This window comes from Anomalospiza imberbis, chromosome 22 (assembly GCF_031753505.1).
Source record: "Anomalospiza imberbis isolate Cuckoo-Finch-1a 21T00152 chromosome 22, ASM3175350v1, whole genome shotgun sequence".
Classification (NCBI taxonomy): Eukaryota; Metazoa; Chordata; class Aves; order Passeriformes; family Viduidae; genus Anomalospiza; species Anomalospiza imberbis.
In genome coordinates, this window is record NC_089702.1 from 1,996,579 (window position 1) to 2,009,939 (window position 13,361).

Below are 13,361 nucleotides of genomic sequence, written 5' to 3' on the forward strand. Positions count from 1 at the left end.
AGAGCAGGGACAAGAAAGAGCAGGAGGGAAACAGGCAAGTTAGACAAAGGCCATGGTTTGAGAGCTCAGACATAGCTCTTCCCAAATGCCATGTATGCTCAGTGCCTCTAAATGACCATGTTCAGTCCATTTCCATCTTCTGGGTTCCAGGGGGTCCTTCTGTGGGGCAGTCACCAGCAGCTTTAGCAGATCCTGTTCCAGTGGCGCCTGGTGATGCAGGAAAGGTCAAAGCCCCCGGAGCTGATGGGCACTCCCTGAGAGCTGAGGATGCTGCCAACGGCAGCGGAGGTGGAGGACCCCACGGTGGTGTTCTGTGGGAATGAGCTGAGGATGGGGCCGGGCAGGGTCACCACCACGGGTGAGGGTTCGATGATGATGGTGGAGCTCTGGCACTGCCTGACACAGGGCTCATTGCAGCTGTTGGCCAGCGGGGTGGGGCCGCAGGGCTGGTAGCAAGGGTTGCAGGGCTGGTAGCAGGGGTTGCAGGGCTGGTAGCAAGGGTTGCAGGGCGGGTAGTAAGGGTCGCAGGGCTGGTAGCAGGGGGGGCAGGGCTGGTAGCAAGGGGGGCAGGGCTGGTAGCAAGGGGGGCAAGGCTGGCAGCTGGACATGGCTCTAAATCACAGGTGTGCCTGGGAGAGAAGAAAGAGACAAGATGGGGATGGTTAAGGAGACACCTCTCCACCCACCACAAGGGAGCCAAGACACAGCCTGGCCTGGGAGATGCAACCAGTGCAGGAACAACTACATGATTCTTTGCCTGGTCCCCACCACTGGGCAAGGACAGACTGGCCCACAAAAGCACTTTCTTAGTCAAGAGAACAAGAGCTCCCCCAGCCCAGACACAGCCTCTCTCCACACCAAACCCTCTCTCCACCTCCCTCCCCAAACAGGCAGCCCCAAGCCCAGTAGAAGACAGAGATTCCAACTCACTTGCTTCCAAAGGAGAAGGACAGTGAAGTGGATGAGAGACTAAAAAGCTGGGATGCCTTTTATACTTGTCCTGCACTGCCCCAGGTCCAGAGGAAGTCTCTCTGGAAACAATAATTTTCTGAGAAGCTCATTTCAGGTGCAAAACACTCCAATTAATGTGTTTTGTTTTCCTGTATGGCCGCATTTTCATTGCCATCTTTGGCCACACACATTTCTCCCTGAAGGCTCCTTTTTAGAGCTGGGCATGGAAGCCCACAGACTTGTGGGTCAGGAGCTCATTAGTGCCAGCAGAAGATGAGTCTGGAGTGCCAGAAGCATTGCCTGCAGTCTGGGGACATTGGCTTGGGGCACTCCCATGGGCTTGTTTGCAGCCCTGTGGGTAGGAAGGGCCCTGCTGCTCCAAGCCCTGGAATGCTTGCTCAGATGCTAAAGGGCTACTGAACGTGTTGATGTGCCACGTCCCCTTCCTCCCACCCTCCAAAATCTCTGACAGTGCCCATTGCTTTTGCTGTCCCAGCTCTGTTCCTTCCCCACGTCCTGTGCCCCACTTGGAGGGGGGACGGGGGAGCAATGTGAGACGCAGAAGAGGCCTTGATATGGTGAAAGCACCACTGACCAAAGAGCACTGCCACCATGTGAGCAGCTGTGGGCTTATATGGCAAAGGAGATTCAGAGAAACCTCTTGGGTGGGCAAGGCTGGAGCATCCTGGGAGAGGACACGCTGAGGTTGGTTGTGTTACTAGGGGACTATCAGAGAGAGTCCATGGAGTGGATGAGGCCCAATAGGTGCACTGAGGACTTCTGAGAGCAGCATTAAGAGGAAGAGAGACAAGAGAGCAGTGTTGACAACCAACCTGCAAAAGCAATGGGCACTGTCAATCAGAGATTTTGGAGGGTGGGAGGAAGGGGACGTGGCACATCAACACGTTCAGTAGCCCTTTAGCATCTGAGCAAGCATTCCAGGGCTTGGAGCAGCAGGGCCCTTCCTACCCACAGGGCTGCAAACAAGCCCATGGGAGTGCCCCAAGCCAATGTCCCCAGACTGCAGGCAATGCTTCTGGCACTCCAGACTCATCTTCTGCTGGCACTAATGAGCTCCTGACCCACAAGTCTGTGGGCTTCCATGCCCAGCTCTAAAAAGGAGCCTTCAGGGAGAAATGTGTGTGGCCAAAGATGGCAATGAAAATGCGGCCATACAGGAAAAACAAAACAAAACACATCCCATATCTTTAATTGGAGTGTTTTGCACTTGAAATGAGCTTCTCAGAAAATTATTGTTTCCAGAGAGACTTCCTCTGGACCTGGGGCAGTGCAGGACAAGTATAAAAGGCATCCCAGCTTTTTAGTCTCTCATCCACTTCACTGTCCTTCTCCTTTGGAAGCAAGTGAGTTGGAATCTCTGTCTTCTACTGGGCTTGGGGCTGCCTGTTTGGGGAGGGAGGTGGAGAGAGGGTTTGGTGTGGAGAGAGGCTGTGTCTGGGCTGGGGGAGCTCTTGTTCTCTTGACTAAGAAAGTGCTTTTGTGGGCCAGTCTGTCCTTGCCCAGTGGTGGGGACCAGGCAAAGAATCATGTAGTTGTTCCTGCACTGGTTGCATCTCCCAGGCCAGGCTGTGTCTTGGCTCCCTTGTGGTGGGTGGAGAGGTGTCTCCTTAACCATCCCCATCTTGTCTCTTTCTTCTCTCCCAGGCACACCTGTGATTTAGAGCCATGTCCAGCTGCCAGCCCTGCAACCCCTGCTACCAGCCCTGCCCCCCTTGCTACCAGCCCTGCGGCCCCACCCCGCTGGCCAACAGCTGCAATGAGCCCTGTGTCAGGCAGTGCCAGAGCTCCACCATTATCATCGAACCCTCACCCGTGGTGGTGACCCTGCCCGGCCCCATCCTCAGCTCCTTCCCACAGAATACCACCGTGGGGTCCTCCACCTCCGCTGCCGTTGGCAGCATCCTCAGCTCTCAGGGAGTGCCCATCAGCTCTGGGGGCTTTGACCTTTCCTGCATCACCAGGCGCCACTGGAACAGGATCTGCTAAAGCTGCTGGTGACTGCCCCACAGAAGGACCCCCTGGAACCCAGAAGATGGAAATGGACTGAGCGTGGAGATCCTAACCATTCCTTTCAGAGGCACTGAGCAAGCATCCATGACTCCACCTGCACTGGAGGAGGGGTGTCTGGACTCTCTGAAACCTTGGTCCTTGTCTAAATGGCATGTTTCTCCCGCTCTTCTTTCTTTTTTTTTTTTTTGTTTTGTCCTCCCCTGGGCTGTGATCACTGGCTAAGCCCCATCCAAGGTGTGAACTGCACCATGGCTAAGGGACAGAGTCTCCTTCATCCCTCTGGTGGCCCCTGCACTACCGTGCCCACTCTGAGGACCTATTTTTCTTCTTCCAACTCATTAAAGTTTTGCTGCATCCCAGCCTGTGCCTCTGTGTGGTCCTTGCCTCTTCCTATGTTTTCTCCAGCTGCCAGAGAGAAAGGTGTTGCTTTGGGGGTTGTGGGAGGCACAGATGAGAGCCCTGGGTCTTCCTCAAGTGATGGAAGTGTGAGACACTATAGCAGGATATTCCGCCCTGTAATATGGGCAAGCAACTTGGAGAATGCCTTATTTGCCAGGCTATCAGTAATGGACTGAGGGGGGGCTCTTTATCTGGCTCACCAAGCCTCAATCAACATCCTTACATTGCTACAGTGACAGACACATGACTGAGAGTCAATCACTCTATACTACAGAAGTCCAGTCCAATTTTAGACAATAGGTTCTTCTAACATTTTCCTGCTTGGACATGTGTATGAACTTTCCTTCCTTGGAGTGGAAATATCCCTTCAAGACTACTCCTTTATGTCAAGTAAAAGAGATCTGCCCATGGACATTGGTATGCTGAGTTGCACCAATATCTATTTCAATAGTTCTTTATTTTTGCGAGCTTTCATATAATGCTTTAATATAATTGCTTTGATATAGTGCACTATCCTATCATATTCTACACAGTACTAATAGTTTTAGGTTTTATGCTATGTAGTAAATAATTCTGATTAATATATTTTGTCTACTAATTTGCTGTAATAGTTCATTTTACATATATATATATATATATGTATGTATGTATGTATCTAAAATTTTACATTATTAATACTGTGGGACAAAGTTATGTAAACCACTCACAGTCTAGGGCTGAGATGGGATGCAGCCTAACCCAGACTCCTCTCTGAGGAGGAATTTAAAAATCCAGGGTGTCCTTTCTGCACCTCACAACTCAACAGGACTTCTCTAATAGAGGCTCCCTCTCCACCAGTGACAATTTGGTGTATTGGCAGGATGGCAAACTTTGAGAAACAGACAAAACAGAGTATTTACAGAGGCACAGTATAGTCAAGAAAAGCAGGGACATGGTAATTGAAAAGGAAAAACATGCTGCCATTTTGGTGAGAGAAGTATGTTGCCAAGCAATGAAATAAGGCATTTAGTCTTTGTTTTACTTAACTAAAACTTTGCAAATTAGAAGTTGAACACTTTGGAGAGAAAGCTGAAAGGGAATTGAATGCTAAAAAGAGATTGGCTGAAAACTTGAGGGACCAGTTGTATGGCTTTTTACAAAGAGAAAGAGAATTTAATTTGCAAACTCCCTGTCTCAGTGGGGAGCTGGACAATAAGGAGTAGTTTTCCAGCCTTGCTAATGAGGTAGAGAGGGAGGCAGACTTCACTCAATATGATCTCCCCATCCTTTATTCATTGTCAGAGGTGTTTGATGCAGTAAAGCCAGACTCTCCACCTCATCCTAAACTCTGCCAACTTGTAAAAACTGAATTAATTTATGAGATAGAGCCCACTGTAACAACTAAAGAGAAACCTTGCACTGTGATGAAATTGGTGAAACTGCAAGAGTGATGTAGCAAGTATTCCAAAGAAATCAAACTAGGCCAGCACCTCTGTCAGAGCACACAGTCATGCCCAGCAGTGGGATGGCACAAAGAGCTCTAATATTAGGCCCATTTCTGTAAATTAGGTGCTATGTAGGATGGCAGATATAATCCTTGCCTTTAGATCCCAAGCATTCTGCAAATAACAGCCATACCCATGAACAGTCTGTTGAGCCCAGAGCACAGGATCTATTCACACAAGTCAACATCCTGGTGGAAGAGAACAGGGATTCCACCTCATCTGATGCAGAATGAAGGAAAGGGGAGTGAAGAGTATCCTGGTTTGAAAGACAGGTGTCTGCCAAGGAAGGTTGGAACCTCCAATGGAATGGAGAATATGTGACCACCTTCCCTCCAACTTGTTACAGCTTTGAAATTACGAGGCTTCCAGACAAAGATATGGGAAAAAGAATAACAGTCCTTTACTAATCAATATATGTATAGCAAGGCAAACAAACAAACAGCATCAGCACCGAACACAACCAGACACCCAGTCCCAGCCTCTCTCGGCCACAGGCACTTTCCCCTTTGGTGCAGTTTCAGTCACAGCCAGCAGGGGCGCTGCTGGCTCACGGCCGTGCAGGGCAGGTGCGGTGATTCCCCCGGGGCTGCAGGGGGCGCTGTGACACGAGCTTGGCCGCCTTTTCACGCTGTTAATGGTGACTCAGGCAGTGGAAGGGATGGAGAAGGGGCTCCCTTCACAAACCACGCGTGGCAGCTGGTCCTGGTGCCCCTCCAGATGGTGAAATGGGCTGTAGCAGGAGTGGCGGCTGGGATAGCAGAGGCAGGCATACCCCAAGGTGGTGAAAAAAATGTAACAGAAAACTGCACAGCCTTAGCAGGAGCTGTGGGGTCAGGTGGAAGTGGAGTGTTGGGTTAGAGTGTAGCAAAAAAGCCCAAGGCAGTGGCAGAAAGCAGTGGACTGGGGAGCAGCAGCCGGGCTTCTCTGTAGAAGCTGCTGCACACAGATGGGGGACTCACCTTCAGGAAGGGGGAGGGGGTTGGGGTCCCATGCTTTTCCCCTGAGGCACCTGAGTAGATGGAGAGGGTCCTTTCCAGTCAGATCGAGTGTTACTAAGATCCCAGTTCACTGGCTGCTGTAATGAGCAGAGGCTCACCTGTGGTAAAGAAGAAGCAGTGCCAGGCTGGACTCCACGGTAGTGGTGAATTCTTCCCTCGGTAGCAGCAACTCGACATTCCCCTCCAATCCCGAGAGTGAGAGAGACAGGAGCCAAGCCCACTCCCTCACCCTCCAGCCAAAATATCATGGTATCTCTGCCCTTCCAAGAGAAAGTCCCTCAGCTAGGAGAGTGCAGCTGCATCCTTCTCCCCACTTTGGCCACTTCTTTTGTCTCTTAAGTACCAGTTGTTATTATGTCTTAGGCAAAATGTAAAAAAAAAAAAAAAAAAAAAAAAAAAAAAAAAAAAAAAATACTAACCTCCAACAAATAGATGGGAGAGTTAATAATTAGTCTGGTCCTGCACTGCTTCAGGCCTTGAGATTTTATCTTGTGGAAGCAATAATTTCGTGAAATTACTTGCAAAACATTACAGCTAATGATATGGTCTGTGCTTCAGATTCCTGCATTGTTAACTTTTGATTCCTATGTTTATGTTCATTCTCCCATGGATGTTTACTCTGAGGGCTGATGAGAATTCCGAGAATTCCCGTTGCAGGAGTATGTCACTCCTACCATAAACTGCATTGGAAGTCCTGCAGGGTTCCCTTGCAGGCTGGAATCATTGGCCTGGCACACTCCTGTGGGGTGTTTCCAGGCAAGCTGACAGGGCACACAAAGCCAATCTCCTTCCAGCCGTGCAAGCCTTGATCAGACAGCCAAGGATTCCTGTGTGGAGGACAGGCACAGCTCACCTGCGGGACTGCTCTTTCAGAAAAGGTGCTCTCACTTTGCTCTAGTAAGGGCAAAAAGATGCATCAGGGAATTAATCTAAGACTGGCCCTGAGGCTGAAGGGATACAGGGATTCTCTACTGGGGTATGAGTTTGCCAGTTCCTGAGAGGTCCCCACCTGTCCCCAGTGCTCTGTTGCCAGGGTTGGTATCTGATTCCTGTCTCAGGTATCCCTGAATAGAATGGAATCCCTCTGGCTGGCTCAGTCTGGTTGTATCTGGGCCCTTCTGGCAGAACTGTAAGAGCAGCAGCAAGCACTGCCCAGGACATGGCTGTGGGGCCTAAGCTGATGCATACTAACTACTGCTTTTTTTCCCTGTTCTTCCCTTCCTTGCACCCTCTCTGCCTCCATTCATCTCTGCCTCACCTTCTAATTCATTCAGGCTGTGGTTTCTCACTTGTGTCTCTGAGGAAGTTTTCTACTGCTGTTTGAATTTTCTGCCCTCTAAACATGGATTCTGTATTTCAAAGATGCAGCTGTGCCCATTGACACTAACAGGCAGCCCTACTCTCTCTTCTGTCTGGTACGTACAGCTGTGGCTACAGATTTCTTCTTGTGTGTCAAAGCTGCCAAAGATCCTGCTTTCCTTCATTCTGGCTTTGGTTTGTGGATTTTTGGACCCCAGATAACAGGAAATTGGAGGAAGGATGTAAATTTCTCAACTGCTCCATAGATCCCAGAATCACAGTGACACAACAGACAGTTCCCTAGAAATTTTGTCAAACAAGAGAGCAGGAATCTGGGAGTGAGGCCACATACAGCTGTCCTGTAAGACAACCTTATGTGAGGTGAAGATCCTTACTGCATTGTGGAACCACACTGAGGTGAGAACTGAGAGCTCTTGCCCTCCCTATTTTGCTGACCCTAGCCCTTGAGTTCTTGCTGATAAACAAGGAACGGGGAAAATTCTTCCATAAGAACTTGAATCAGACATCTAGGCTTGCTTCCTGGAGCCTTTTCTTGCACTTTGACTGTTTCTTACATTTTTCCAGACACTATGACTCAGAAAAAGGGCCAAGTCGTGGTGTGACAGAGTCACCTTCCAGACCACTCACACCTATCAGAGCTCTAACTTTTACACTATGATCTGGTACCAGTAGAGAAGAAGACAGGATGTTGTCATATCAGGCAGCAGCTGGCTCCAAGGAGAGGAGCCCATTCACCATATTGCTAAACACCACATGAAGTTCAGCTTCCTTTGCGACAGAATCTCAGGTGTATTATCACCAGAGTTTTCAGAACAAATCCAAAACTCAGCCCCATATCAGCCACCCTAAAGAAATTTAACTCTATCCAAGCCCAAACCAGTATATTCTCCACCTGTTATTCCATACCATCTTCTTCATGCTTTGATTTGGTGGTGGAAACAGATTTGAAAATACAGGGATGATTTAGTTATTGTTGACTGATGTTTACACAGTCAAGGCTTTCTCCACTCCTCACGCCACCCCATTTGCTGGGGGTGGACAAGGAGTTGGGAGGGGGCACAGCTGGGACAGCTGACCCCAACTGACCAAAGAGATATTCCAGACCATACGGTGTCATGCTTTGCATATAAATATGTGGAAGAAGAAGGATGAGGGGGATGTTTGGAGTTAAGGTGTTTGTCTTCCCAAGTCAGGGTTCCACATGTTGGAGCCCTACCTTCCTAGGGTTGGCTAAACACCCACCTGCCTTGGGAAATGGTGAATTAATTCCTTGGTCTGCTTTTCTTGTGTGCTGGGTTCTGTTGTACCTGTTAAACTGTTTTTATGTCAACTCATGAATTTCCTCACCTTTACTGTTCTGAATTTCTTTCCCATCCTGCTGGGGTGGTGTGAGTGAGCAGCTCTGTCATGCTCAGTTGCTGGCTGAGGTTGAACCACAACACCAGTCCACTGAGTAATGGCTTCATCCTCTAGGAGTAGCAGAAGGAAAAGGGACTGCAGACTCACCTAGTTTTTAAGGAGAAAAATGAGAGTGAAATGGATGAGAGACCAAGGAGAGAGACCATTGGCTTTTATACTGCCCCAGGCTCAGGAAGTTGCCCAAGCAGACAGAAAAAATTTTGACATGCTCTTCTGAAATGTAAGGCACCCCAGACGATACAGACTGTGTTTCAGGTTCCTGGTGCCTTTCACTTCCTTGTTTACACTATGATATTTCCCTCATGGATGTTTGTTTTGGGGTTAAAATGAGGTTTCCTAAAATTTCTGGGACAGGGGCATGTAATTGTGGGCAGAACACTCACACCAATTGCTGGAAGAGTCCTCTACAGACCAGGACCAGTGCCTGGGGCAGTCCTGGGATGGTGTTTTCAACCACACTGACAAAAGGCCAAGCTCGTCTCAGCCCTGCAATCCTTTTCTAGACACCAAATGGATCCCATTTGTGAGGACACACCATGTCCTTTTCCCTCTGTCCCTCCCAGCACCTGATTGCTGCCTGTCTCATGGAGTCAAGAGCTTCAGCTGCACAGAGCAAGGAAGGCAGGGCAGATGGGGACCATGGTCAACCAGGTCAGGGGGAGGAAGGCTGGAAGCTGGTGAGTTTTGGCAATAGAAAAAAGGCTTCTGCTCCCCTGTGGACTTTAACTTCAGAGCAGGTGCCGTCCCCTCCAAACTGGTGAGGACAAAAAGACACATTTGGGAATTTGCCAGAGGGACCTGTGCTCAAACAATTTTTCCTCCTTGAAGGAGAAAATACCTGTAACATCTTCAGGAGACTCCTTCTCTTAGGATTCTTAAGCAGCAGTCTCCTAACCTGACCTGATGTCTCGAGAGGTTTCTTGTTGCAGAAGAAGGCTGCTGAGCTTGCCCTGCCTTTGGAGCAATACCATTTGCTGCTCTTTGATGTGGGCTCCAGGGATAATGTCCAAAAGTGTTTCTAGAGTGACTACAGAGCTCTGGGATGAAGTTAGGGTGTGAGAGCCCAAGCTGGAAAAGACTGAGTAGAAAAGAACTCATTCTGTGGGTGAAAACCTGATTGCAGGCTTTGTGTTGCAGGTGGAGATTTGGTTTTGATTGCCAGAGAAATGTCTGTGTTGAATGAGGGGTACTGAGCAAGGACAGGAAATATTTGACAAAGTAATGCAAATAATCTTTAAATCTCATAAGAGATCAACAGCATCCTTTATCTACCTCTTTATTAATTTTTCACTTGGGTGTAATACTGGTATTGAATCTGTGCTGTCCGCTGCACTCCTGAGGAGATATTATATAGAAATGGATCCCCTCGGAACAGATGGGTCCATCTAGAGTTCCCAGAAGAACAGTTTTTGTACAGTAGCATCAGACTCAGAGCTCTGGCTGCCTGGGTTGCCTGCAGTGGCTTCAAAACATGTGATCCCCCTAAAGGCATCACATGGCCCTGCCCCTAATGAAGTGTGGAATGTTTCTCACCACTCATTAAGAATTGGAAGGCAAATACTTCCCATGTGGTTAATTAGGGAGCTTTTCTAGTTTTGTTGCCTTGTTTATTTTTACTGGCACAGGAGATGGTAAACAGGAAGATTTTAATCAGCTCTCAAGACAGTGCATTTCTTTATATATTATTTTGTCTGAACCTTTGTCCTTTGTTTCTGGTAAACTCAAGATATTCTGGTAATGCAGATTTAGTGGATCAAAATGCTTATGTGGGAGATGCAGTAATTACCTCTGGAAAGAATCCTCTGAGCATAGACACCTAGTGGAATTTTCAGCCACCTTAAACTCCACTTCTCCAGCTTGTATCTCCCCAGTTTGGCTATAAGGATTATTTGAGAGGGCAGAAGGTTTTTGCAATGGAGCCATGTGGAGGGGTTGCCAGTGCAGGTCACACACACAATGAAGTGGAACTGGGGACAGTTTGATTCTGGCAACTGAGACCAATGCTTGGGCAGCAGGTCTCACGAGGAGCAGATGAAGCCCTGGTTTAGGGACAGAGCAAGGTGTGTCAGCATCCCGTGAGTTGGACAAAGGCTCTGTCTCTGCCTGGAGATCCAGGCAGGAGGAGCATGTGTGGAGTGTCACGTGCATCACAGAGACCTGTGCACCCGAGCTGGTATTTGGAGCCCTGCAATGCCTCCAGGAGTTCATTTTCTGCACCCAAGAGAACACGGCTACCCAGGGAATGATATTTGGTCCACTGCCTGGAGCTGAAGGCCAAGGAATATTCAGAAATTTTCAAGTACAGCTGAAAACATTCCTAAATGTTGGCATTAGGAGTGAAGCCACAAGTCATTTGGACAGGGAAGATGGACACCTAGAGCAAAACATGAGATCCTTTTGGAGGTGTTGGGTTTGCAGCGATGGAGACTCCACTGCACAGATTGAGTATGTTACCAATCCTGACTTGTGAATCTCCTCATCCCTGTGGGTCTGGGCAGCAGCTGGGCCATGCTGAGGGACTGTGTGAGGTTTGGATCTCATTTCCTTGTTCCCAGGTGTTCCAGCCGCAGGCCCTAGGCCAGGCAATGAATGAAGGATAGGAAGAGATGAGCTGTGGGCTGTCCCTAATTGTTGTTGTTTCCCATTGCCACTCGTTTGGAACCAAAGTCTCCATTATGGCCTTTGGCTGCTGAGGAGCCAGGGATGTTCTTCATCAGCTCCAAGGGAAAAGGGCACCAAGTAAAATCCGCTGCAGCGAGCCTCACACACTTTTGTCTCCACCTTTTTCCTGAGCAGCCTGGAGGAGTTGCCCCAGAACAATAGACAACTCAGAGGTCACGGCTTGAATGCATCACAGTTTTAATAAGTTGAAAGAAGAAAAGGAGATGGCTCACAGAGAGAGCACCAGGAGCAGCCACTAAGATGGAGCTCCCATGTGCTGTTCTTTGCACAGCTGTCCAGAGACAGGAAGGACAACATGTCCATATTAGCCGTGTGGAGAGAGGGACAGAAAAGGAGAAGAGAGTAGAACAAGGAAGCGACGGTCCAAAGCTGAAACTACAATGTCCAGAAGCTCTATCTCTGCCCAGAACCAGGTTCTGAGGTCTTGAACGTTCGTGCCCTTGGACGTTGCCAGCAGATTTAGCAGGGACGGCATCTGCTGCCACCATAGCAGTTGGTGATGCAGGAGATGTCAAAGCCCCCAGAGCTGATGGGCACTCCGCCACAGCTGAGGATGTTGCCAACGGCAGCAGAGGTGGAGGATCCCACGGCGGTGTTCTGTGGGAAGGAGCTGAGGATGGGGCCGGGCAGGGTCACCAGCACAGCAGGCGGCTCAATGACAACGTGGGAGCTCTGGCACTGCCTGACACAGCACTCATTGCAGCTGTTGGCCAGCGGGCAGGGGCCGCAGGGCTGGCAGCAAGGGTCGCAGGGCTTGCAGCAGGACATGGCTCGGGGTCACAGGTGCACCTGGCACAGAGGGCAGGGAGAAGCACAAAGTGAGGACACAAGAGAAGCAGCACTGCACCCAAACACCCTGCAGCCAAGGCATCTCCTGGCCCACATTGCACTGGCCAGCTCAAAGCCCAGAAGCCCCTTCAGCCAAGTCCCAGCCTCTCTCTGTCTGCACAAGACCTTCTCTCCCCTGCCCTCTCCCAGCACAAGCAGCTCCCAGCCCTGGGCTCTTATAGCCCCTTTCAGCTGAGACCTACAGCCAGGCAAGGGTTGCTGCTTCAAGGGCTACTCTTGAAGCAGCAGGAGGAGGAGGAGAAGAGGCTTCCCACTCACCTGGTTCCTGAGGAGGAGGTGAGAGAAGTGGATGAGAGAACAGAGGCTTGGGCTGCCTTTTATAGCAGTCCTGCCCTGCCTCAGGCACAGTGGCTCCTTTGTGAATGAAATAATTTTCTGACCAGCTCATGTAAAATATGCACCATCCCAGTTAATGGTAGGGGCTGTGTCCTGGTTTCCTGTGCTGTGTCCTTTTCATTTCCTGGTAATTTCGCTTGCTTTCCTATATGAAAGGCTACTTCTGTAAGTGCCGACAGGATAAGCTCAAGGATTTCCGTGGCAGAAAGACGTCAACACAGGTAGAAGTCTCTGATCAAGTGCCAGCAGCATCTTTTGTGGCCAGGTGATGTTCTCTTGTGTAATTTCTGAGTGGTTTGTTTGTGGCAAAATCATCAGGAAAAGGGCTCTGGTCTTGTTCTTCCTGGTCACATGCCCAAGAACTGGAACGTGAGGGGATATGACACAAGTTTAGCATGTTGTTTCCTTCTTCCACTCATCTCCTTCTTTCCACCTGCTGTCTGTGTCTCTCCATGCCAGTCTTGAGGGGATGTATTGTGTTCTCTCCCTCAGCCTGAGAGGCCGATGGACACCCCACAGGAGCTCCACTGCATCTTAGTGTCTGCTCCTGGTTCCTTCTGTGAGCCACCTCCTTTTCTTCCTTAGACTCACCAAATTATTTGTGCATCCCTACCTGGGACTCTTTTTAATCCTTCATTCTGCTCAGTGAAAAAGGTGGAGAAGATGTGAGTGGGAGTCCCTGTAGCAGATTTTACTTTGTATCCTTTCCCTTGCATCTGATGGAAGACATCCCTGGCTCCTCTGCAGCCAATGGCCATCAGGGAGATCCTGGATGCAAAGAGTGGAGGCAGTGAATATGAGAAACAATGTTCATTTTCAGGGTAACAGCCCGAAACCTCATCCCTTCCTTCCCCTTCTCTCCATTACCTGGTCCATGATCAGCACATGTGGT

The 13,361-nt window shown here is 49.4% G+C and overlaps 1 protein-coding gene and 1 pseudogene across 1 annotated transcript; both read right to left on the reverse strand.

Annotated features, from left to right (window-relative positions):
- Positions 1–182: 182 nt before the first annotated feature.
- On the reverse strand, positions 183–608 carry ODF1 (outer dense fiber of sperm tails 1). The gene has a single exon (XM_068212686.1). It carries the CDS (start codon positions 606–608, stop codon positions 183–185), a length of 426 nt encoding a protein of 141 aa, XP_068068787.1.
- Positions 609–11,743: 11,135 nt separating this feature from the next.
- On the reverse strand, positions 11,744–12,521 carry LOC137486776 (feather keratin Cos2-2-like; annotated as a pseudogene).
- Between the last annotated feature and the right edge of the window lie 840 nt (positions 12,522–13,361).